This window comes from Anabrus simplex, chromosome 8 (genome assembly GCF_040414725.1).
Source record: "Anabrus simplex isolate iqAnaSimp1 chromosome 8, ASM4041472v1, whole genome shotgun sequence".
In the NCBI taxonomy this organism is placed as follows: Eukaryota; Metazoa; Arthropoda; class Insecta; order Orthoptera; family Tettigoniidae; genus Anabrus; species Anabrus simplex.
In genome coordinates this window covers 43,803,350-43,830,704 of record NC_090272.1, presented here as the reverse complement: position 1 = coordinate 43,830,704, position 27,355 = coordinate 43,803,350, and the positions used below count along the sequence as shown (strand labels likewise).

Sequence of the window (27,355 nt, the reverse complement as noted above, 5' to 3'; positions counted from 1 at the left end):
TTAATTATTTTTTAGAACGAGCAGAGGGGCGGGCGGCTAAATATTGTTTGCCCAGGGCGCTAACTACTTGAAATCAGGGCCTGACGGTAGGGGTTTTAATATTTTAGCTTGAAAGTATTATTATTAAATTTCTATCTAAGGAAAAATATGTTGTGTTTATTAACTTTGCCGTAAAAAAAAACGGAACAAATTTCCACCTAACTGGTTTCTGAAATAAACGAGTGTTACAAACATATTTTTATGGGATGGTTCTTGAATTTTGAAGGGATTTTGTCATAAACCCCATATTTGTTAAAAAAACATATTTTAATAGGTTTAGACTGTATTGCTGATACAAAAGGATGAAATCAGCAATGCCTGCTCATCATGACAGGAGGTAATCAATCTGCATAAACAAACTCCACAGCACATTTTGTCTCTGTAGTAGGCCATTGTAAAATGCTGTCATAAAAGTAATCATATTCCATCAGGTAAGGTTTTAAGGCATTTAGTTCACGTATCTTCTTGATATTGATGGGCACCTAAAACAAACAATAACAAAGAATAATGTAGGGCTCAGACCAGGTACTTCCTTGTCTGAGTAAGAAATATAACCTTCTCCTTTTACCCTTGCATTCCGAATAATATTACGTGTGCGAGTTTGTCTACCACCCCTCGTTTCCTTTTTAGATACAGGATCGTCTTCTGATTTATTTTTGCTACAGTAGTGGCTTTACGTCGCACCGACACAGATAGGTCTTATGGCGACGACGGGATAGGAAAGGCCTAGGAGTTGGAAGGAAGCGTCCGTGGCCTTAATTAAGTTACAGCCCCAGCATTTTCTTGGTGTGAAAATGGGAAACCACGGAAAAACATCTTCAGGGCTGCCGACAGTGGGATTCGAACCCGCTTCTGAATTTTCAGACATGTCACTTCTTCTTAATCTGTTTACCCTCCAGGGTCGGTTTTCCCCTAGGACTCAGCAAGGGATCCCTCCTCTACTGCCTCAACGGCAGTGTCCTGGAGTTTCAGACTTTGGGTCGGGGGATACAACTGGGGAGAATGACCAGTACCTCGCCCAGGCGGCCTCACCTGCTATGCTCAATAGGGGCCTTGTGGAGGGATGGGAAGATTGGATGGGTCAGGCAAGGAAGAGGGAAGGAAGCGGCCGTGGCCTTAAGTTAGGTACCACCCCGGCATTTGCCTGGAGGAGAAATGGGAAACCATGGAAAAACCACTTCTAGGATGACTGAGGTGGGAATCGAACCCACCTCTACTCAGTTGACCTCTCGAGACTGAGTGGACCCCGTTCCAGCCCTCGTTCCACTTTTTCAAATTTCGTGGCAGAGCCGGGAATCGAACCCAGACCTCGGGGGGTAGCAGCTAATCACACTAACCACTACACCACAGACGCGAGACATATTACTAAGAATATAAAAAACACTGCACTGAACAAAAGGAACACTTTTTGAATCAGTTGTTCACAAAACTAGGAACATGTGATTCCAGAAACACAACAATGACAACAAAAACAGATGAATAGCTGGTTATTCTGGATTCAGAACAGCAGCGCCAACCGGTAAGGTACCAGCAGTTTATCGCAGAAACCAACCAAGCGGTGTCACTTAACTGGTTTCTGAACTAAATACGAAAGTCAACGTAATGCCCGACTATTATAGGACGACGTTTCTTGACTGGTTTCAGCACCAAAATGTGCGTATACCATTTTTCCATTTTTTGGCACTTGACTGCTTTCTGAAATAATCGATTCAATTAAGGCCACGGCCGCTTCCTTCCCACACCTAGCCCTTTCCTGCCCCATCGTCGTCATAAGACCTATCTGTGTCTGTGCGACGTAAAGCAACTAGCAAAAAAAGAGATGTCACTTGAAGAAGGATATATGAAAGTGAGGAGCCCGGCACAAGTAAGTGGAAATAAAGCTAGGACTCAGCTAAGGGCTCCGTGGTCGCCAACCCAGACTCCCAAGTTCAGAGCCTATGGGGCCCGCTTTAGTCGCCTCTTACGACAGGCAGGGGATACTGTGGGTGTTATTCTACTACACCCACATACAGAGGGAAGTTGCAGTGCCCCTCAGCTGTTGCGTTCTTTACCAGCACCGTTTCCGAGTTTCATAATGGGTAGGTATACAAAACCGTCGTTTACAGTCCTTGTATTTCTTGAAAATTGGGTTATCCAACGTAACTGGAATAACTCACAGGTCAGATAGGTCATTCCGGTGAGCAGCGTTGCTATTGGCTAAAGCGCCTGACGTCACCGAGAGCGAGAATGAAGTGGTATATTTTTGAGCTTAGTAGTTACTCTAATTACACTCCACTCAAGTCATGAAATACAGAGCTAATGGATATTTAGATGCTGTAACATTTATTTAAAACTTATACGAAAACACGACTTCAAATCCATCTTTGTAAAGACAAAGAAACTCTCACAACGGCTCGGGAACGCAGGCCTTCTGCTCCTTGGCAGGTTCGATCCTGGCTCAGGGCGGTGGTATTGGAAGGTCGAGACGTTAAAGAACTCTTGCGGGACAACATTCCGGCACCTCTGTGTCTCCGAAAACAAGTTATTTGATCGAATTCAAATTTTAACACAATATGCAATGGGATGTTTTATACATTGTTTATATATTTTAGAACAGTTTTTAGAACATAGAGGAAAAAACTGTTATAAATTTGTAAGGCTCTTTTTTTTACTCACGGTTGTTGGAAAATTCCGTTCTTGGTCGCGTTACAGTATTTATCGTATGTCCAAAGTATCACTGTGTGACTAAAAAATTCGTAAATGAATTAACTTCTGTTATATCAGTTTGTACTTTCATTGGATAGAATTATATTATGTTTCACTGACCGGCCGGTACAGGGAAAGACGTGAGGCAGGGACGGGATTGATGCTCTACTTCATTTCATCATCGGAAACAGTGTCCGGCGTGCTGGCCTTTGGCCACAAAGGTCCCGGGTTCGATTCCTGGCAGGGTTGGTAATTTTAACCATAATTGGTTAATTTCTCTGGCATGGGGGCTGGGTGTATGTGTCGTCTCCATCATTTCAACCTCATCACGACGCGCAGGTCGCCTACGGGTGTCAAATCAAAAGACCTGCATCTGGCGAGCCGAACTTGTCTTCGGACACTCCCGGCACTAAAAGCCATACGCCATTTCATTTATATTAATCGGAACAGTACCTTATTTTGACTGTTTTGTTCAGCACTAACCCATGCTCAATAATTTCCTGGAATGTTTCGCATTCAGTACAAATGTCAACACCATCAGCTCCGTGCAAGTACTGTATCACAACTTCCTGGTGACAGACTATGTGACGTTGGAGGGTGAGAGGGGAATCGCTCGTTCGGCCTTGGCCTTTCGTACTGCCATCTATGCACCCGCGATGTAACTCAGTGGAGTTAGTTGTCGACATCAACGAGACTAGTGGCGATATTTTGAAATAAAATGTGAATCTAGAACCGACTCCGGCCGCCTCTTAATGTAACGAGATGCAGATATTGTTATCAAGTGGAACTGTGCAATGTCTCGTAATGTATTTTCATTCCTGCCAGTGTGATTTAGAGGTGCAAATATGGTATAGCGTGTCAGAAATTAGGCCTAAAAATTTAAATATCATTTCAGCAACCGTTTTAAATCAATAATTCGGGTATTGCAAATTGTGGAATGTACTAATTGGTGTGTCATCTAAGTAATTCTACAGACTGTTTGGCTGGTAACAATTTTAAAGGAAAATACTGTTGTAAATTTCATTTTAATTTTTCTCTCGCAGTGTGCGTGTAGTATGTATATTACTCATAAGGAATGCGTCTGTAACTATTTATTTATTAAATGTAACTTTCCATTTTCTGGTGGAGCCTTGGGCTCATTTACTGTAATTCAGAGTTATAACAAATTAGGAAGATATTATTAGTATTACGGAAAGTTTGTTTTTAAATAAGGTTTTAAATAATATGTAAGCTAAGGCCAAATATTTAAATCATTTGTGGAGGCAAATTGTGATGACTTAATTTATCATTGTTGTGAGATTATGTCTCCTTATCTTCCCTTTCTGTTTTGTAATTGGTTGACGCATCCTTATCTCTCTATCTGTCATGCTATTTTTATTGTGTGGCATCATGTAACTTGTAGTCGGCGCTCTGTTTTGAATGGATGTTGTCATTGTGTGTTGAATAAGACATGGAAAGTTCTGATTTTGTTTGCTCTGCCTTATGAATGATTATTCAGTACGTTATTTCTGGCAGATGTGGAAGTGGCTTGTTATTCACATTAATATGAAATGTATTATTAATTTTCTCTGATTTTGTGGATCTTGCCAAAGTTAGTGATTTCTTCATAGGGACTTGTGGGATGAATGTTGTCCAATTTCTACACAGCGATTTTAAATATCCTGGACTATCTACTCAAATTTTAAGTTGTAAATTTAATTTTAGGTGTTTCATGTTTGTGCGTTACTGTAGTCACGTCCTAGTTCATGAACCATGGGCAACGGCTGAGTGGCCTAGTAAGTGGTCCTGAGAGTCGGTTTACCAGTTGCAATGGAATGGGGGTGGGCATCTCGGACATATTCTGAGTTCCTGGCCCTCCTTGTGCTCAGGCGGCTAGGACTATACAATCCACCGGTGGTCCATAACCCGTTAGAGGAGAGATCCTCAATTGGACTATGTGCAAGTAGGGTAGCATCCTGCTTTATGAATAGACCGAGCTCAGAACATTTTAAGCAAGCCTCGGACCTATGGGAGTAACGGAGTCCCACTCCCATTTGACAGGCGAGGGACTCCTTGGAAACAACTTGGCAAACGAAATAGAATTCGATGGGGAGCTATCAATATTAATGGGGCTTATGGAAGAAAGAAAGAAGAACTGGCTGAGTCAGCGAAGAGGATGCATCTGGATGTGCTAGGAGTAAGTGATATTCGGGTAAGGGGAGATAACGAGGAAGAGATAGGAGATTATAAAGTGTACTTGACGGGTGTTAGAAAGAGAAGGGCAGAGTCTGGCGTAGGGCTCTTTATCAGGAATACCAGTGCACGGAACATAGTTTCTGTTAGGCATGTAAATGAGCGCATGATGTGGGTAGATTTGTCAGTTGGAGGAATTAGGACTAGAATTGTGTCCGTGTATTCACCATGTGAGGGTGCAGATGAGGATGAAGTTGACAAGTTTTATGAAGCATTGAGTGACATCGTGGTCAGGGTCAACAGCAAGGATAGAACAGTGCTAATGGACGATTTCAATGCGAGAGTTGGGAATAGAACTGAAGGATACGAAAGGGTGATTGGTAAATGTGGGGAAGATATGGAAGCTAACGGGAATGGGAAGCGTTTGCTGGACTTCTGTGCTAGTATGGCTTTAGCTGTTACGAATACATTCTTCAAGCATAAGGCTATTCACCACTACACATGGGAGGCTAGGGGTACCAGATCCATAATAGACTATATCTTAACAGAATTCAAATTCAGGAAATCTGTTAGGAATGTACGAGTTTTCGGGGATTTTTCGATGATGCAGACCACTATCTGATCTGTAGTGAACTAAGTATCTCTAGGCCTAAGGTAGAGAAAGTGAAATCTGTCTGGAAACGAATAAGGGTAGAAAATCTCCAGGACAAGGAAATTAGACGGAAGTCCATGGATATGATTAGTGAGAAGTTTCGAACAGTAGACAGTAAGCAAGTTCAGGATATAGAAAGTGAATGGGTGGCATACAGGGATGCTGTAGTAGAAACAGCAAGGGAATGCCTAGGAACAACTGTGTGTAAAGATGGGAAAAGGCGAACATTTTGGTGGAATGATGAAGCGAGAGCAGCTTGTAAACGTAAAAAGGCTTATCAGAAATGGCTCCAGATAAGGGCCGAGGCAGACAGGGATTGGTACGGAGATGAAAGAAACAGAGCGAAACAAATAGTTGTTGAATCCAAAAAGAAGTCAGAAGAAGATTTTGGTAACAACCTGGAAAGGCTAGGTCAAGCAGCAGGGAAACCTTTCTGGACAGTAATAAAGAATCTTAGGAAGGGAGGGAAAAAGGAAATGAACAGTGTTTTGAGTAATTCAGGTGAACTCATAATAGATCCCAAGGAATCACTGGAGAGGTGGAGGGAATATTTTGAACATCTTCTCAATGTAAAAGGAAATCATCCTGCTGGTGTTGCGAACAGCCAAGCTCATGGGGAGGAGGAAAAATGATGTTGATGAAATTACGCTTGAGGAAGTGGAAAGGATGGTAAATAACTCCATTGTCATAAGGCAGCAGGAATAGATGAAATTAGACCTGAAATGGTGAAGTATAGTGGGAAGGCAGGGATGAAATGGCTTCACAGAGTAGTAAAATTAGCATGGAGTGTTGGTAAGGTACCTTCAGATTGGGCAAAAGCAGTAATTGCACGTATCTATAAGCAAGGGAACAGGAAGGATTGCAACAACTATCTATCTCACTGATTAGTATACCAGGCAAAGTATTCACTGGCATCTTGGAAGGGAGGGTGCAATCAGTCGTTGAGAGGAAGCTGGATGAAAACCAGTGTGGTTTCAGACCACAGAGAGGCCGTCAGGATTAGATTTTCAGTATGCGCCAGGTAATTGAAAAATGCTACGAGAGGAATAGGCATTTGTGTTTGTTTCGTAGATCTAAGGAAAGCATATGACAGGGTACCAAGGGAAGAGATGTTCGCCATACTGGGGGACTATGGAATTAAAGGCAGATTATTAAAAGCAATCAAAGGCATTTATGTTGACAATTGGGCTTCAGTGAGAATTGATGGTAGAACGAGTTCTTGGTTCAGGGTACTTACAGGGGTTAGACAAGGCTGTAATCTTTCACCTTTGCTGTTTGTAGTTTACATGGATTATCTGCTGAAAGGCATAAAATGGCAGGGAGGGATTCAGTCAGGTGGAAATGTAGTAAGCAGTCTGGCCTATGATGACTTGGTCTTAATGGCAGATTGTGCCGAAAGCCTACAGTCTAATATTGTGGAACTTGAAAATAGGTGCAATGAGTATGGTATGAAAATTAGCCTCTCGAAGACTAAAGTGATGTCAGTAGGTAAGAAATTCAACAGAATTGAACGTGAGATTGGTGATACAAAGCTAGAACAGGTCGATAATTTCAAGTATTTAGGTTGTGTGTTCTCCCAGGATGGTAATATAGTATTATTATTTATAAGTTTCATATTCCGTATTGATTGGATTTAATGTAAGAGACAAGAAAAATGTTCCACCGATCAATACATTTATTGTGAATGAGTTATTGCACTAGTACCGGTTTCGGCCTATCTTGGCCATCATCAGCTAGCACACAAATTTACAGTCATTAGACAAAATTACAAAGATGTTACGTTAGGGCATCCGGATGTCTAATGAAAAATGGAAGTAAAATATATTGCAGTATTGCAAAAAAAAAATGACTATCTCAAATTAGTAAACACACATCATAACAAACCGACAAATCACAAACCTAACCCCTCCCCTACCTTCACAATAGCCACTCCTCCATCCCCTCCACCAACATCCCTCCACACAGCTAACATGAGCCCCAGATGTACTCGTAGCAGAACACAACAAATCTCCAAACATATCGGTACACAACCTCCACAGCAACAACAGTAAGTACTCTTCATTTCACACATACATCCAGGCATTCCTTCATACATACGCTATACTCATATTAGCTTTTCTTTACAGATAACCATATAACGTGCATAGACAAGAGAGGTGTTACCACCAACTGCTCTAAAATTAAACCCTATCTCGCTGTATATATAAATCTTACTGAACTACATCAACAGTTGAATTGCACAGTACTCAATTTTCAAATTTTAATGACAAGAGTTCTTATAACATACCAATACAAAGTACAGTGGAACCTCGATTATCCGTTCCCGGAAAATACGTTTTTCCGGAACATGCGTTCAAATTACGTGGTCCCGCGAGCATCGTAATTAAATCACGCTGTAAAAGTCCCGCATTATCCGTTCCTCGAAGAAACGATTTCCCGGATCAACCGTCCAGAAATTCCAGTCCCATCAACGCTAAATCCTCGATCAATCGTTTTTTAATAAACTGTATCTCACAAAAGGACGGCTATGGCATATTTATGGATCTTGGCATTAACGCCCCGTCACTGCGATAAAGCAAGTACTGTACCGGTACTGGAAAAGCGATTGGCGGTGAACTTGCATAAGGGACCATCTTAGCATCGCATTCGGGTGGTATTGTTTAGAGAATCTCGGAAAATCATAAAGCAGAGAGTGGCGACAACAATTGCAAGGAGACACGGCGCATTTCGACAGCTCTGCTTGAAGACGGAACGAGTTTCGTCAAATGTTCACACTTATAAAACGTCCACATTATGTCCAGGGTTAGATGTTTATATTTTTACATTTTCCGATCGTACTGCCGAAGAGGTTTTTGGCACTTTGCTCAGGGCACTGCAGAGTAACTGGGCTTTCAGGCAGGAATCGAAACTGCTTCTTAACACAAATTCAGTATTTTTGATATTATCGTACATGATTATGTTAGCGAGACAAAAACACATGTTGCACCTAAATGTAATTTTAAAAAAAAGAAAGCCATGGGAGGTCTTGGAATTGCCTATTACCGGTACTGTTTAGGTCCTAATGTAAGACTGGGAATTTTACGTTTTCGTGTTAAAAACCAAAAACCGCAGTCGTTTTATTTGCGCACGTTACATTTTAAATGGTTGGTATAATTTCAAACTCGTACTGAAATGTGCAGCGAGCGCGCTTTCCAGATGACCTCAAGGTCACGAATAACCGTAATTTCTGAAGTTTTGATATTTCTTTTATCTTTCCAATTTGATTGGATTTGTGACGCGCAGAATTGAATATAATGCATTCGAGAACTTTTAAGAATCGATACTTACATTCGAAACCATATTTTCGCGGTACGAGATTTCCAGAAACTGACTACAAACAGTATACCGGAGACCAAATTACAATGAAAGATTAAGAAATGAACGGATTTCGCATTCATTTTGGGTGCTTTCGTATCTAATGTGCTTTATTTTATTAGATGAGAGAATTAAAAACTACTTGTGGTCGATTGTCGTTTGGCTTGGCGTTATTAGATTTTTCGAAGAGTTTGGCTAGCCTAACCAAAGTCGCTGAACTGAAAGAAGTTTTCACGGGAAACTGACGAAGATTCCCCTGTAAAACTGAATATAAAGTATCGAGATTTTGAACTCGCGTACCGGTAATTAATGCGGTTTCGTGGTCTAACATGCCCGCCTCTCATCCAAAGGCCCGGGTTCGATTGCGACCAGGTCAGACAATTTTACCTGGATATAAGTCTGGTTCCAGGTCCACTCAGCCTATGTGATTACCTTTAATTGTGGAGCTATCTAATGGTGAGATGGCGACCCTGATCTACAGAGCCAGGAATATCGGCCGAGAGGATTCGTCGCACTGACCATGCGCACCTCGTAATCTGGAGTCCTTCGGGCTGAGCAGCGGTCGCTTGGCAGGCAAAGTCCCACTGGGGCTGTAGTTTGGTTTGGTTTAGGAGTTTTGTAAGATTATAATTATACACATTTCATTTTTGTGATGTTTAGCCAAATTGTTGATGGTTTTCATTCATTCCTGGATTTTCCGTTTTCCCGTATTGTACGTTTTATTTTCATGGTCCCTCGAAAAACGGAGAATCGAGGTTTCACTGTATATCAGCCATAGAACATCCTCGATGATCACCTAATACAACTTGATCAACACAAGAACTACAAGAGGATTGAAGAATGAATGCAACGCAACATGAACTCAAATTTTAATAGATGTTTTCAAAATATACCATATTTTAATGTGTTTAATGTGCTATATTTTTTAGTGTCTTATGATTTGGCATATATATTTTAATGTGTTTATGTACTCATGTCCATGCTCAATAGGTTTTAGTTTATTATAACCATCACCACTTTTAATCAGAGATATTTTAACGCAACATACTGCAATATATTTTACTTCCATTTTCCATTAGACATCCGGATGCCCTAACGTAACATCTTTGTAATTTTGTCTAATGACTGTAAATTTGTGTGCTAGCTGATGATGGCCAAGATAGGCCGAAACCGGTACTAGTGCAATAATTCATTCACAATAAATGTATTGATAGGTGGAACATTTTTCTTGTCTATTACATTGGTGTCATAAAGCTAAAGCAGTGAGCTCGCAGCTGCAATCAACAGTATTCTGTAAGAAGGAAGTCAGCTCCCAGACAAAACTATCTTTACATCGGTCTGTTTTCAGACCAACTTTGCTTTGCGAAAGCTGGGTGGACTCAGGATATATTATTCATAAGTTAGAAGTAACAGACATGAAAGTAGCAAGAATGATTGCTGGTACAAACAGGTGGGAACAATGGCAGGAGGGTACTCGGAATGAGGAGATAAAGGCTAATTTAGGAATGAACTCGATGGATGAAGATGAACGCATAAACCGGCTTCGGTGGTGGGGTCATGTGAGGCGAATGGAGGAGGATAGGTTACCTAGGAGAATAATGGACTATGCTATGGACGGTGAGAGAAGTAGAGGTAGACAAAGACGACGATGGTTAGACTCTGTTTCTAACGATTTAAAGATAAGAGGTATAGAACTAAATGAGGCCACAACACTAGTTGCAAATCGAGGATTGTGGCGATGGTTAGTAAATTCACAGAGGCTTGCAGACTGAACGCTGAAAGGCATAACAGTCTATAATGATAATGTATGTATGTTTAATTTTATGGTGAAGTAGAATAGGGGTTACATTATTTATAAAAGGGATCCCATATACAGAATTGCAATTCAGAGATTTTAAATCTCAGTTCTGAGTTTTAGTACCACCATAATTCTAATGATTTTGTTCCAAAGTTTATTTTTCTTTCAATGAATTTTTAAATTTTAATATTCTTTTCCCATAATTCAATTTGTAATTCATCATTTTTTTAAATGAAACTTAATTTACAAAGTTTGGAGTTTGTATGAAGGGTACGAGCCGAGAGTGACAACGCCGACGAGACTGGTCTTTTTCTTACAATGTCCTTCCCAACAGAACACTGGCACTGACGGGTGAATCTTGCGATCATCATCATCATCATCATTATCATCATTTCCCCTTTCCCAGCTGACACCAAGCAGGGGAAAATAGGGTTCCTCTCCACTTCGTCCTGTCTCCCCAAGATTCCTCATCGAACGGCATGTTCCATTCCAGGTTCCATTGTCCTATGATATTCTTCACAGAGTCTACCTATCACAATCTTGGTCCCCCTCGTGCTCTCTGCCATATTATCTGTCTTTCCAATGCTTGTCTTGGCAGTCTTTTCTCTTCCATCCACTTGACATGTCCAAACTACCTCAATCTATTCTGTTCCAGTTTGTCATTTAGTTTTTGCACATATAGCTCTTTTTGTATGTCTCCACTTCTCACTCTATCCATCTTTGTCTTCTGTACCATACCTGTACTCCTCAGGAATTTCATCTCAGCTTATTGTACTCTACTCTCATCTCTCCGAGTCACTGTCTAGACCAGGGATTCTCAAAACTTTTCCGTTTGTGGCACACTGTTTCACTATGCTGAATATGGCAGCACATACCCATGTACAAGCAACTATTACTGCTTTAGAGGAATTTTGAACGCTACAGAGCAATGTCAAAAGATTGAGAACCCTAGTGGAGTTGTACACGAACTACTGGAACGTTCGTAGAGAAACGTCGATTACTCCCAAACCCTAGAGAAGCATATATAAACCAATAAACGGTCACCTGCAGTCAGTTCAGTACTTCAGTAGGAAATGGAGAGATGTTTAAATGTATTCCAAAACTTAGTGCAACTGATTGTTGAATAAGTCGCAATATTTGGAGTTGTTATAAAACTGAAGTAAATATACAGATAGTGTGTTGTAACATGGAGGTTTTAATTAAATACCAACAATTAAACAGCAATGAAAAGTGAAAATAGAACAAGTGAATCACCCAGATCAAGTGTCTGTGAGAAGCTACTTCTGCACAGCAGTTCATCGTCTGGGGCTGTGCGCAAATATCAGGATTCTTATTTAAGCTTCAGATTACATTTGCTGAATCTGGAAACTGTAAATTTCCTGAGTGTTGTATGTGGCAAAAAATTTAAGCAATGAATAGAATGTATGGTTCCAAGTAAACTAAAGAGACACTTGGAAACAAAACACAGTCACCTGGAAAATAAAGATAAAACTTATTTCAGTCATTTACTCTTTCTCAAATTAAAGAAGGCAAGGCAATGAATAAAATAATTACAATTTCAGGAAAAGTGCTAGTAGCTAGCTATAAAGTAGCAGAAATAAATTGCCAGGAATATACAGTCACATACAGCAGCAGAAACCTTGGTTGTACCTGCTTGTAAAGAAATAGTTGAATCCATGTTAGGAGAGGCTGCCAAGAGGGAGATATCCAAAGTACCTTTGTCAAATGATACAAACTATACAATTTCTCAGCTGGTATTAAAAAACAAGTAGTGCAATAATTATATTACAGTCCTCAGTGTTATCAGAGCATGCCATATCTATATTAATACAGTTTTCAACAACATATCTGTGTGAACAGAGATTTTCAGGACTGAACTGCATTAAAAATAAGAAATGTGAGCGACTTCTGTAGACCACGAATTATGGGTGTGTTTGTCTGAGATTCCTCCCCACATCGAACAGTTGTGCAAAAGTAAGCAAGCCTACATTTATAATAAAAATCTTCCTGGCTATTATGCCGTGGTCCACTCCTCTCGCTTCTCCCAGACGTTTCGACTACTGCTGCGGTAGTCATCTTCTGTAGTATCGTGTAGATACGCTCTCCTGTATCCCGCTGACGACTGCGAAAGTTGTTTGGGTAGCAGCTGTACTTACATATAAATACAGCTGCTTCCCAAGCCTCAACAGAAAAGTTTCATTTTTTCTCTTGTGTTTTTCATACCTTTTAATACTCTCCTCTCATCTTTACAAATGGTATAGTTCTCACTGTGCCCGCGGATACAAGACGTAAAATGCCCTCATGATGAAAAAAAAAAAATTGCACCTAGTGTTTCTATATACATGTTGGATACTTGTATATTCAGTAGTACGTTTTCTTGCTTAACGTGTTCTTTTTCCTTGTCCTCTGTCTTAACGAGGTTTTACTGTATTTGTATTTTCTATTTTATACTAATAACACCATTCATTTGACTATTTAACCCATTCCCTGTTATGGATGACAAACTGTCATCAAGGAGTAAATGCTTCCAGCATATGATGGACGAAGATTTATCGCATATTATTTGATCAAACATTCCTTGTATTTCACTCACTTTTCTAATATACTAATATATTAATAGAATGTATTTAAATCTTAATTTTACATGTTGAGTTTAGTAGGATATGCATCAAAACAGGTTGAAGCACAAGGGTACATTTCTGCAGGTAGCACATCGTTTTATTTTGCTAGTGGTTTAACGTCGCATTAAGATATCGAAGGTGTTCAGTGAAGGAAGGATGGAAAAGAGCAAGGACTGGGAAGGTAGCAACCGTGGCCTTAATTATGGTAGAGCCTGGTTTGAAAATGGGAAACCACGGAAAACCATCTTCAGGGGTGCAAATGGTGGGATTCAAACCCACAAACTTACAGTTACGCGACCCTAGCGCATATTGCTCTTACATCTTTCCTATACTGGGCGAGCTGGCCGTGCGGTTAGGGTCGCGCAGCTGTGAGCTTGCACCCGAGAGATAGTGGGTTCAAACCCCACTGTAGGCAGCCCTGAAGATGGTTTTCTGTGGTTTCCCATTTCCACACCAGGCAAATGCTGGGGCTGTACCTTAAGGCCATGGACGTTTCTTTCCCACTACTAGGCCTTTCCTATCCCGTCGTCGCCATAAGACCTATCTGTGTCTGTGCGACATAAAGCAAAAAATCTTTCCTAACAACTCTTTTCTGACATAACACCGCCAGCTAGCATATTTTTTCTTGTCTGTGGATGGAATCTTGGAGAAGAAATGTCTCTTTTAGCCTACAGGGCAAGGGCTTCATAGATATTTTACCTCCTTGCGGGAATGGAGCGTGGCGCACATGGTGCTGTTCTGTCAGGCCACGCGCTGCCGCGAGATTGATATCAAGCAGTGTCATTTTCTTCCCCACATTTAGGACTCTCTGAATGATCAGGCTGTTATGAATAGCTATGTCCAACAAGTGAAGGAATACTCATACCACGTAAGTTGGTTCAGTGTTTGAACACTCACCATCCATCAGTGTATCCATGAAGTTTTATGTTTTTTTTTTTTTTTTTGCTAGGGGTTTACGTCGCACCGACACAGATAGGTCTTATGGCGACGATGGGATAGGAAAGGCCTAGGAGTTGGAAGGAAGCGGCCGTGGCCTTAATTAAGGTACAGCCCCAGCATTTGCCTGGTGTGAAAATGGAAAACCACGGAAAACCATCTTCAGGGCTGCCGATAGTGGGATTCGAACCTACTATCTCCCGGATGCAAGCTCACAGCCGCGCGCCTCTACGCGCACGGCCAACTCGCCCGGTAAGTTTTATGTTGGGGTCGTTGTTGCTTGAGTTCACATGTGAATCCTTCCTCAACCTTGCCAGCAACATACCTACTCATCTCCTTTGCTTTTGTCTCTTCAACTAACAGCTTCTCCAATATTGTTTTCTAAATCAAAATCACTAAAACTGAAATCAATATAAATGTCATTCATTATCTAGTACATCTTCAATAAAGTCTGTCAAATTTTGCACCATTAATACTCACTACTCATTACAAATTTATACATCTCTATGTTTATTAAAGATATGCAGATGTGCGTGAATGCTGCGCTGCTACTTTTGTAATTCATAGCGAAACTCTAACCAACACATCTACTTGAGCACGAGGAAATGATATTGCAGACATTGAACTCTATGGGATTTTTCATAATGCAAAAGAAAATGTCCCATGGCATACACTGTACAGTCTGAATTCAAATTTTTTGGCATTTAACACAAATTTTTAACTACCATTGTAACTTAAAAGAAATTGAGATAAAGCTTTTACCTCAGTTATTGATGTAACAAGTCTTAACTTTGTAAGAATATACAGGAATGATACACCAATCACTGTAGTTTTTGTTTCATAAAAACAGCACAATAATGAACAAAGATATGAAGTGTTCTCCAATTAAAGGTGCAAAGTGAAGTCCCATTCATTGGGCAACCGGAGGTAGCACCAGAAGGTGATTTAAAAGGCTGATGGTGAATGGGTTAATAGCACTGATAACACATTTCACATTTCCAAAAAAAAAAAATTCTAGCAGAAAAAACTTGTCTCTACCCATAGCAACATGTCAATTAAATTGTAATAGGATTAATGATCAACACAGAATGAACTGTCAAAACATTTTACCTCTCCTTCCTGTAACATACTGTCAATGCGAGCACTGTTACACAATCCAGCAACAGAGCATACCACTTGGGGATTCATCTGGGAAGCCAATGTCTCCACCAATTCTGGGATAAAATCATCAGCAAGTTTCATGCACTCATCGGCAACAATGCGAATTGGAATCAGCTTACATGAACCTTCAAGTACTTGTCGTAAGTCCTCCTGAAACAGGATATAAATTTACAATACATTAGTCATGAAGAAATTGTTCATATTTTAAGATCTTTCTGTATATTGGGGATGATGTGCTTCCTACAAATAATCATAGCAATTGCAAGAGTACTGAATTTCATGGGCTACTCCTTCATCAATAGGAAAAAGAAAAGTTTTATTGCTGCATAGGCCTATACGTGAATAATCCCTGTAAGTTTGTTTCAAACTTTGGTGGCAAAATATTGGAGTACAGGTATTATTTGCGTCAAGGTTGGGGCAGTGCTCCTGACATACAGAAATCTGGAAGTAGTTGTTTTTCAATCAACTCTGCTGGTAACTCGGTTCCCCCCCCAAACAACAAGCGAGCTGTGCACGCATCACGACACGTGTGGCAGCAGTTTAAGCAATATCGTGTGTTCAGGATGGGCAGTGTGCATTCTCATTACAAGACATTCGTGACTAAAAAAAACTCCACATTATTAAAGAGGCAGAGCAAATTGGTAATCGCGCTGTGAAAAGAAAGTACAATGAGAACAATAGTTGCAGTACACGACAGGGGGAAAGAAAAGCTCGTCTTGAACATACAAACATTAACCACCGGGCATTTCAAGGATAAATAACACAGTTACCAGAAAATAAAAACAGGATATGCAAATATGGGACTGAAATCAGACATCCTTCGATGGATAGGGGTGGTAGAATTCATCCACAGAATCACCTAGCAACTAGCACACACAAGTTTATGCCTGCTATGCCATCAGATGAATCCAAATTGGCATACTGAGACGAAACAATGGCAACCAACGATGAGTTAGCTGAAAAATGTATACTTTCCAATGACGGACCCTTTATATTGGAATTATGAATATACTCATTCAGGACAAATATTTCACATTCCCTATGGGAATCAATATTTATATCATCTGATGGCCTAGCAGGCATGAATTTTTGTAAAAGAGATATAAAGTCTCTCATAGTGCACTGGCACTGCCCGCAGCTCCAAATAGCCACTATATGCAATTGAAGATTGTTCTGATTACAGCTGTCTTCTTCTCGAGGGACCCAGGCAAGGAAAGATTGATAAACACAACACAAGAAGACTGACAGCACAGCCAGATGGCCAGGGGCAAATCAATCAACCTCTGCCCTCAGATAGACACAAGGGGCTTATACGGTGCAAGAGCCGCGTCAATATTTTTATTTTTGTTTTCTGTACACTTGGCCATCTGGAGTTCCCACTTCAGGTACTTCCATTTCTAGCCAAGCCCTGCATGTTCTATAAATTTGAACGAAATCGGTGCTGATGAGTAGGGAATGCCTCCTTGTAAGTCCTATGAAAACTATTCACAAAGCATTGCGAGTGTGAAAATGTAAATTGCTGAAGAACATGTATACTCGGATACGAGCTGCAGCCACCGCTGAGCTAGCTACATACAGAACTTTTTATTATTTAATGTTCGTGTTGTTCCCGACACTTCACGCTCACTAACACTTTCAACATGCTGGAAGTCCACAAGTCACGCCAACATACAGGATTATTTGACAGTTTTACACAACTAACACATGCAGGAAACATAACTACTTTGCTTGTCATTTTGCTTTTTGCGTTAAGAGTTCAAATAGCAGGCAAAGCCTGACAGTAAAACTGTATGGGCAACTATTAAGTGAGCAGTGACTTGTGATGCTAGGAGAGATTACTTGAAGGCAGCCTGCATCTATTAGAATGTACTACATGGTAACAGAAATGATACCTACCTGGGTCTGGTTGCTTTCCAATTGGTCCCGAGCCTCCTTAACCATCTCCTTGCAGATCTGACAGACATTGTCATTATCAGGTGGAAGTTTCTGGTGCTCCCAGACGGTTTGGATGCAATGCTTCACTGCTCCGCAGTTCTTAGCATTTCTGAAACACACAAAATGAGGTAAGTTAACACATACAGCAAACAAAATAACATACAGAGCACACTTCACTCACTTTCTTAACTACATACACTCACCGGTATGATAAATACAGCAGTCATAAATACTGAAGAAATTACATGCAAGCATCTACTTAATACTAGGTTTACCAAGCATTCAATCTGCCTACTTTTACAAAACTGTCATTTTTACCTATGTTTACACATTCATTTTTTACTTTTTTTTATAGTGCTGATGTCAGGAAAACATTCAAATTAAGTACAAGAACATCATAAAGCTATAAATTAATTATAATCATGCATATCAAAGAAGTTGGAAATTTATCAAACATCTCCCTTTTTTCCCCTAATTTGTCCTCCTGAATTCCAACTTTATGTTCATATTATTATCTTGCCTACTTTTAAAAACTCCACTCAAGCTTATTCATCTATTAATCTCATTCTAAGCCGAATCTCTACTGACACAGCTTGGAACATTCTGTTTAATCGAGCTGTTTATCTCCTTACTCTCAAGTCTTCCCAGCCCAAAGTTTGCAACATTTTCATAACACTGCTTGCTTGTCGGAAAATACCTAGAGAAATCTATCTGCTTTCCTTTGGATCTTTTTCCAGTTCTCGAACCAAGTAATCCTGGCAAGGGACCCATACAACAGAATCATAATTAATTGGGATCTTACCACAGACTCATACACCCTCTCCTTTACATCCTTACTACAATCACGAAGTACCCTCATAACCAAATGAAGGGATCCAACACTTATTTACAACCCCATTTATGTGATTACCCCGATGAAGATCTTTCTTCATATTAACACCTAAGTACTTACAGTGACCCCCATTAGTTACTGTCACCCCATCAACACAGCAATTAAAACCAAGAGATCTTTTCCTCTTTGTGAAACTTACAACCTGACTTTTCATTCAATTTACCATCGTACCATTGTCTGCGTCCATCTCACAACTCTGTCACGGTCTTTTTGCACTTGCTCACAATCATGTAAATTATTTCCTACCCTGTACAGTATAACATCAACTGCAAAAAGCCTCATCTGTAATTCCAGTTCTTGACTCATATCACTTACATATGCAGTACAAGAAAACAGAGGTCCAATAATACTACCTTGCAAGATGCCCCTTAATCATTACTGCACCAGATAATGGCTTCACCTACTCTAATTGTCTGAATTCTATTTTCTAGAAATTTAGCCACCCATTCAGTCACTTTTGTTTAGTCCAAGAGTCCTCATTTTCATCAATAATCTTCCAAAGTATATCACCAGAAATCTTATGAATTCCAGCTGCTTTTCTCTTTTCAACTTGTTTATGTTTTTGTAAATATCTTTATCATAGATAAATTTCAGAACTTTGCTAGTATTTGGCACGACCTGTATTTGGACATTATCCTTACATCCAACAATCTTTACATACTGCTGATGTAAATTTATAATTCCCAGAATGTCCTTCCTGGAACCAGGTTCAGCCTTAGAGTAGTACCCTTCCGTTTTTCATTAAAACTCACTTGAGTGCCAATTATGCTTGCCATCATGTTACCTTAGCTGACTTTGTTAAAATTTAATTTTCTAGCAAGTTCTTTGAATTTCTTCTACAACCATTCCTATTTCTTTCCATCCTGTACTTCCTCCTTAATCTCTCTATTTCTCTGTCACCACCTTTAAAAGTAACATCACCTGTTTCCACACGCCTCGATAACTACCTTAAACTCATCCCATAGGCTGTTTATATTTTTACTTACCAGTTTTCACCGATCATAATTACTTTTTTAAACTCCCTCATGCCTACCTTATCAACCATATGGTACTACATAATATTCCTACTTTTACAACCTTCCTTCCTATTACATTTATTTTTCACTATGACAAAAATACTATCTATAACTTCAGTTTTTCTGTAGAGCTCTAATTTGGTTTTATCAGCACCAGTCTGGAATATATATTCTTCCCTTTAGTTGGTTCCATCACTTGTTGGTGTGCATGAGGTGTCAAGTACATATTGATTTTACTTTAGCTGAATTATCAAATCACCCACCGGTCCATGTTGAGTCAATGTCATGCACCATCGTACCATCAGGTTTTCCGCTGTCCTAAGAGGGCAGAAGATTTAAAAACTTTATGTATCTGTCAAAGCATTTATAGACAGAGTGAAGTTACGCCCTAGAACAGGATGGGTTTTGTAGAAATCTTATAGCTAGCATGTGGTTTGTTATCCAAATTAAAAAAGTAAGACTGAGGAACAAGTTCTCTAACAAATGTCCACACTCAGATTTAATCATTTTGAAAATAATTTCTGGGATTTGAATACGATTCCACAGGGTGTGATGAAAGAAATATGGGGAATAAGTGCCGTACGAACCACATGGAACTACAAGAAGCAGTAATATCATTAAACAAGCCTGTACCTATATTCCTATATTTATCGGCAAGGGAGGAGGGAGGGGTGAAGCAGGTGGTGTGCTCCAAAAGCAAAAGCTATATAGGAGCAATAAAATACCCTTTGGATGGTGTAGTAGAATACACCCGCAGCATCCTCCACCTGTCGGAAGAGGTGACTAAAAGGGGAACCTGGGGCTCTCAATTTGCGAGCGTAGGTTGGCAACCACGGTTCCCGGAGCAGAGTTTGTCATAGCTTCCACTTATGTCAGGCTCTTCACTTACACCTTTCTTTCTTATCTGATCACCCTTGGTCAACACTTGTTCTCTTCTGACCCCGATGTATGCATGCAAGGCCTTTCATTGACCTTCCGTTTCTTTTGCCGCTACCTTCATTCTTTGAATGCTGGGCATTCTCTACATTCCTTCTGATTAGTGTTAATAGAGGCTAGTTGCCTAGTAGCAGTAACAATGATACTGGCGTAGGGCATCCAGAGAGGAATGGTGCAGGTCATTCGAGATGATGGATCTCTACTTAAGATAAATTCTAATGCTGAAGATGGCATAAACATCCAACCCCGGAACCAGAAGACTTAACCAATGAAAGTTAAAATCCCCGACCCGGCCAGGAATTGAACCCGGGACTCCTTGGATCAAAGGCTGATATGACAGCCACGGAGCCAGACAGAACTCCTCTCCTCGTCCCGAGATGGTAGAGCTCTTTTCAGGCACACCCCCAATGGAGATGACATACATGGTCATTTTAACTTCAAACCACTGCTCCTATCATTCTTAACCTTTTCGCTGCTGAATTCTCAGACAGGGTGGTGCGACCCCAGTGCTGGATTAATTCAGCCAACCACCTCATCAAATATAACCGCCAATTTGAACATAAAATACAAGCATTAACTAAAGAATATTATTTCAAGAAGACATTTTAACTCACCCGTTTGTTCCTACAGTGTTGGAGACAGTTAATGTTTAGGATCCAGGGTTCGATTCCACACAAGGTGGCAAAAATTTTGTCCATTAGGAAGATGCTTAGAAATTTTCATTTGCATTATGGGCTATGCCAACTATATTTATGCACAATACCAAAATAAACATGATTAACAGCAGAAAGATTAAATTAAACACACAATATTGATCAAAGTAAAGCGGAACTTACCATGAACTTAGCATCAACTGTGTTTAAAAAATCTGTTTGCTTCATCCGCTACCCTCGACATCTCTTCATTAACAAATACCTCAAAATAATCCATTTCAGTGCATTCAGGGGTCAAATTATTATTTGACATAGCTAGGTACGGCGCTTGAAATGAATGAACCTTTGGCGTAAACTCACCATCCAACCATGTGAGCAGGCCTGGATCAGTGTTATTTCTCCCTCTCTATGGCATTAACATAATTATCACTCCCTATCACTTCAATAATATCTTCAATATCAATACCGTCACTGCTGAAATCCACCTCGGCCTCGTCTAAAAGTATAAGATTTCCTCCGGACGCATCTTATGTTCGTACCTGGCAGCCATCAATCAAACACAATGTTTACACCTGTGTCAAAACTGAAATATTTTCCTGCAAAAGTACTTGCGGAAAAAATATGAACTACTTAGTTTAAAGTGTGACTAACAAATGTCTGAAGCTTAATAGAGACAGTCATAAGACAGATCCAGTACAGCCTACTCAATCTCAGCACTGGCGGACCATTTCAGGCAGCTCGAGTATACTCGATCGCAGCAGTGAAAAGGTTAAATCTCTGGCAGTTTCAGGAATCAAACCCGGGTCTCCAATGATGGCAGCTAGTAGTACTAACAGTTGACTGATTCCAGAGAATAGTCCACCCAAGTAGGAAAAAGTAAAGTTTAAAATAACAAATTTATCTGATATTTCCCAATAGTTTTAGGAATTCCTGTTTACGATGATGAAAAGTTATGAAAATAATTATATTAAATGTTAATTCTAATGCTCTCTCTTCACAGTAAAGTACTTATTTACATTATTAACAGTTCATATAAGGTATTAAGGCAACAAATTTATTGCTGCAGGCCGTATAAACATGCGACAAAAAAAAAAGGTATAAAAGTTTCTGTAGACGAAAAGTGCATGGCTCAATTCAAATAAAATTTTCTACGCAAAGCCAATACTGCACACCCTTTCAAGCTGCTATATCATTTGTTTAAAATTTCAAATGGATTCATATGAAGCTGATAGTAAAATACATCGTGTGTTTACAGCGTTCTTGCGAGCAGGCGACCGGGAAGTTACCCGCTGCCCACAGGATTCAGTTTCTGTGTCACACTCAATTGTAAAGCAATTACCGTATTTTAGAATAGCAATCTGTGTTCACACTGAGGTGATATTTAATAATGCCACTTACTCACAAGGAGCGTTGTGAACAGTATCGCGAGAAGAAAGAAGACACCTGCCCAGTTACGCTGCCAGTAGGTACAAGAATCAGTGAAGAAACAGAGCTCAGAAAAAACTTCAAGGCTTATCAACAGTTACCTTCTGTTCCACAAGTCCAACATCACAACCATCAACATCGATTGCAGAGCAGAGTACACCAACGTCTGGTTATAAATGCAAACAAACATCAAGGAAAGCTGTAAAGCGTTCGGAGCGGGCTTTACCAGTGAGTCCGCAGAAGAAACAGGAAGTTGTTTCTGCGCTGAGTGTAAAATTTGGTGCAAGTTCATCTACCTCCGGCAAGTGCAGGAAGTCTTCACTTCCAAATCAAGGAGTTCTTAAATTTCTCAAACCGGATGATATCAGTTAGCCATCTCCTCGAGCAAGAGATTTTATCTCCGTAAAGGGCAGTTCTGGACAAAAATTAAAAAACAGAAACGATCCATGTGCGAACGAAGTTTTTAAGCAAGAATACCCGCACCACGTAATCAGTCCGTCTTCTTTTTGTGGACTGCGACCAAACTACATTTCTGTGCACTACCAGGAACACATGATATGCATTATGTGGAGCCATTCAAAAAAATATATAGTTAAAGCAAGAAAATATTATTCTGAAACTACTATCACACACTCTCTACATCCACACTTTTGAAGTGGATGACTTCGTACTTGGAAAATACAGCAGAAAGAAACATTCAAAATATTATGTTTGTACCATACTTGAAAGTAATGATGATATTTATTTTGTAACCAATTTTCGCAAGTGCAACGATTAAGCTGAACTGTTTTGTGAACCACCAACGAAAGACGAGTGCTTTTTAAATGTAAGTGAAATTGAAAGAAAATTAACGGTGACTCGTTTTACTCGTGAGAAATGGTATTTTGATGAGTCTATACCAGAAGCAGAATGAACAAAAATTGTTTTTTCATTTTATTATATTTTTTTCTGACCAATTTTCATTCAAACTGTAGGCTAGTTAAGCGTTGAAAGTTGTTATTTTTAAATATTTTAGTTTGTTTTACATTCACTGTTATTAGTGTTAAATGTGACAATTCATAAAAACACTACTTTATTAAATAGGCCAGATGTCAGTACCAGTATCTGTAGTTATATACATTATTATTATTATTATTATTATTATTATTATTATTACGCATGAATGGTCCCTTTTGGAACACACGAAGCTTTATTTATGATTTCATTTGCGAAGGATCCAGGATGCATTCATTTTTTTTTTTTTTTTTTTTACAATGCTTGGTAAAGCTAAAGGTTCCACCTATTCAATACATTATCATATGGTCTGTTTAGAACATCACATATTTATTTAACTTATTGTAAAATACATCTTTGGGACCGGTTTAGGCAATCCACTATGCCATCATCAGCCATTGAAAGTTTAATAGCAAGGAACATTCAAAAAAGTAAAAATATGCTACAGAATCAGTATAGAATGTATGCTTGGCATACTTTTAACAGCAACTTCTATTCTACATGAAAAACATTAAAAATAGCTAGATAACATTGACCCATTGTACTATACAAATAACATGCCTTGTTTTAAAAAAATACAGTATTATTTAATACGTCTAAAATTATTTTGTATATGATTGGAAAAAGTCTATGAATTGGTGTAGCTTATGTACAAGAAATTCATATAAAATTGATAAGTGATTCTACAAAGCATTTGCCATTTTAAACCACAGTTTTTAACAGCAAGTCCTATTCTACATGAAAAACATTAAAAATGGCTAGATAACATTGATCCAGTGTATTATACAAGTAACATGTCTTTTTTTTAAATTAGTATTATTTGGTGAGTCTAAAATTGTTTTTTAGGTGATTGAAAAAGTCTTTAATTTGGTGTAGTTGATGTACAGGAACTAACTTCTAACTACTTCAGATGCAGGGTGAAATGGATCTGGATGTAAAGATCAAAGAGGAACCAGCCTGGCTTAAAGAAACAACAAATTCATCACTTGAAAATATTGAGCTTGTATCAGAAGTGATAGCTCTGAAAGAAGAAGCCAAATTAGTTAACAGAGTTAACAGAGCCAGGGCCAACACAGGAAAACTGTCTTGAGGTCCGTGCTGGTTCAAGATTAATACTAATTACTGCCCACTTCCACCTGGCATATAAAATAATATTCAAGATCTCAACCATAGTTTCGGCCTCAGCCATACAGTCATTTATCTTGAAAAAATACTACGAAGCAGGTTCAAATACTAAAATAAGATTAAACATATCAGAAAACTGCTACTCCTTATATTAGTCAAACAGACTGTTTTGTCAATAATTTTTAAGAAAGAAGAACCTGTATATATTATCAAACAGTATAAGTCGCATATCATGAGGAACCAAAAAACGGTGCTTTAATAGTGGCAGATGTTTTCTAGAATCATCTATCAATTTTATATGAACTTCCTGTACATCAACTACACCAAATTAAAGACTTTTTCAATCACCTAAAAAACAATTTTAGACTCACCAAATAATACTAATTTTAAAAAAAGACATGGTACTTGTATAATACAATGTTATCTAGCCATTTTTAATGTTTTTCATGTAGAATAGGACTTGCTGTTAAAAACTGTGGTTTAAAATGGCAAATGCTTCGTAGAATCACTTATCAATTTTATATGAATTTCTTGTACATAAGCTACACCAAATCATAGACTTTTTCCAATCATATACAAAATAATTTTAGACGTATTAAATAATACTGTATTTTTTCAAAACAAGACATGTTATTTGTATAGTACAATGGGTCAATGTTATCTAGCTACTTTTAATGTTTTTCATGTAGAATAGGACTTGCTGTTAAAAGTATGCCAAGCATACATTCTATACTGATTCTATAGCATATTTTTACTTTTTTGAATGTTCCTTGCTATTAAACTTTCAATGGCTGATGATGGCATAGTGAATTGCCGAAACCAGTCCCAAAGATGTATTTTACAATAAGTTAAATAAATATGTGATGTTCCAAACAGACCATATGATAATGTATTGAACAGGTGGAACCTTTAGCTTTACCAAGCATTGTAAAATCTTGAGTCAATACGGACAAAAAAATGAAGTTTTTAATACTAAATGCTTTCATCTGTCGACCGAAGAGCCTCTTCCTTTCTTCCGTCCATTTGGTACCTGCTGTTTTTGGTACTTCATTCTCTGGAGTAACTTCCCACTTGTCAATTTTCTTTCTATATATATTTCAATTCAAAATTTCTTCTGGTTGAATTTATTCATTCTTCATGTCCGCTTTTGATTGTTGTATCCAAGGGAAATTCTTCAGTTTATCAACTCTTTCAAGAATTTCGTGAGAGTCTGGTTTCTGGAAGCCTCTTAACATGTCAAAATTTTAGCCTTCTTTTCTTGAGGTCTGCCGCTATGTTAGATCATTTTTCTGTGGATTTCTGGGTTTGGAGGTGGTACCCTTCCTCCGTGTGTCTTGGCCCTAAAATTTTCCTGATCATTTTTCGCTCTTCTTTTAGGATATTTCCAGCTCGCCCTTTTTTATGAAATGTTAGTTTCCCCTGCATATAAAGCCTCAGGTTTGACTACAGTATTGTAGTGTTTAATCTTAACATGGAGAGATACATTTTTTGTTGATTTCTCTTGTTCTCCCATATGCTCTTAGTTTTTGGACACTGTTGTTTTGGGCTATTTTTTCTTGTCCGGTTGGTTTGAGGATTTTGTCCAGGTATTTGAAGTGAGGGACTCTGTTGATTTGTCTTATTTTGTATTGAGACTATGGATGTCTAGTTTTGAACAAAAATATTCAGTTTTCTGGAAGGAGATGAAGTCAGACCTTTCTGGCACATTCTTGGAGAATTTCAACTTGCCTTATCGCTGTGACTTCATTGCTGGACAAAAGGGCAAGGTCAATGTTTACTGGGTTCCAGCTATTTTGTGCTTTTAGTTCTTTTTTCCATTCCCGCATCACCTTATCTAGAACGAGGTTGAGGAGGAGGGGTGACAGTCCATCTCCTTGCCGGACACCAGTTTTTATTAGGAATTCTTCTGAGAGTTCTCCCATGAATTTCACTCGACCATGTCAGCGAGGGTCTGTTTGGTCAAGTTTAGCATTTTGGAGTCTAGTCCCTGTTCTTTCCGGATGCTGAACAGAGATTGACGATCAATTGAATCATAAGCCTTCTTGAAATCTACGAAGGTACAGATGATTTGAAGGTTTCTGAGGGCCCTGAATTTTAAAGCGTTGCTGAGCTTGTACATCTGTTCAGTGCACGATCTGTGAGGGTGGAACCCAGCTTGATATTCACCAATCTTATGCTCGAGTTCTTGTATTCTTTTCAACAGGCATGCAGAGAAAATTTTGTAGCCGACTTCAAGGAGGGAGATTTTCCTATAGTTGTTGACATCAGTTTTGTCTCCTTGTTTTGTGAAGTTGGTGAATCAAGGCACATTTCCAGTCTTCGGGGAGTTTTTCGTATTTCCAGATTTTCTGTAAGTTCTTTGAGTGAACTTGGACCAAGAATCTTAAAGGAATTCTGCAACAATCCCATCTCTTCCTGAGGTTCTGTTGTTCTTTAGTCATTTAATGTGGCTCTGAATTTCTTCCTGGTTTGGTGGAGGTGATTCTGGGTGAGTGAAACTGGATGCTTCAAGAAATCTTTCAGTGGGTCCGGGGCAGTTAAGAAATTCTGTGCAAGTTCTTGGCAGTTTTCTTTATTAGTAAACGTCAATTCTCCGTCTTGTTTCCTGAAAAGGTTCTGTGGAATTTGTCCTCGGATTTTTTTCTGTGAACGTTCTGTAGAAATCCCTTGTGTTGTGGTTTTTAAAGTTTTCCAATTGTTCTTTCAGGTGATTTCTTTTTTCTTGCCTGATGGTTTTGGATACTTGTTTTCTGGTCTCATAAAATTCTTCTTGAGTTTTCTACTGTTCTATTTCTGAAATGCAAATTTTCTTATCTCTAGGGCTTGGTTCATGTTGAGTTCCACCAGGGGTGTTTTGTATTCCTTTTTAAGGGTACCATTTTTCACGCCTTCTGTATGATTTTGGTGTGGAATTCTTCCCACTTTTTCGCTGGTTGATTTTCCCATGCTTCTTTTAGATCCA

At 39.1% G+C, this 27,355-nt stretch overlaps 1 protein-coding gene across 1 annotated transcript in view; it reads right to left on the bottom strand.

Moving 5' to 3' along the window:
* Sap-r (Saposin-related) overlaps nt 1-27,355 on the bottom strand; it is a 203,795-nt gene that overhangs the window by 154,651 nt on the left and 21,789 nt on the right. Inside the window, exons 3-4 of the mRNA XM_067152173.2 lie at nt 17,315-17,462; nt 15,368-15,568 (exon numbers count right to left, since the gene is read on the bottom strand). Of these exons, the coding sequence (XP_067008274.1) occupies nt 15,368-15,568; nt 17,315-17,462 (349 nt within the window). The remainder of the gene's footprint in view (nt 1-15,367; nt 15,569-17,314; nt 17,463-27,355) is intronic.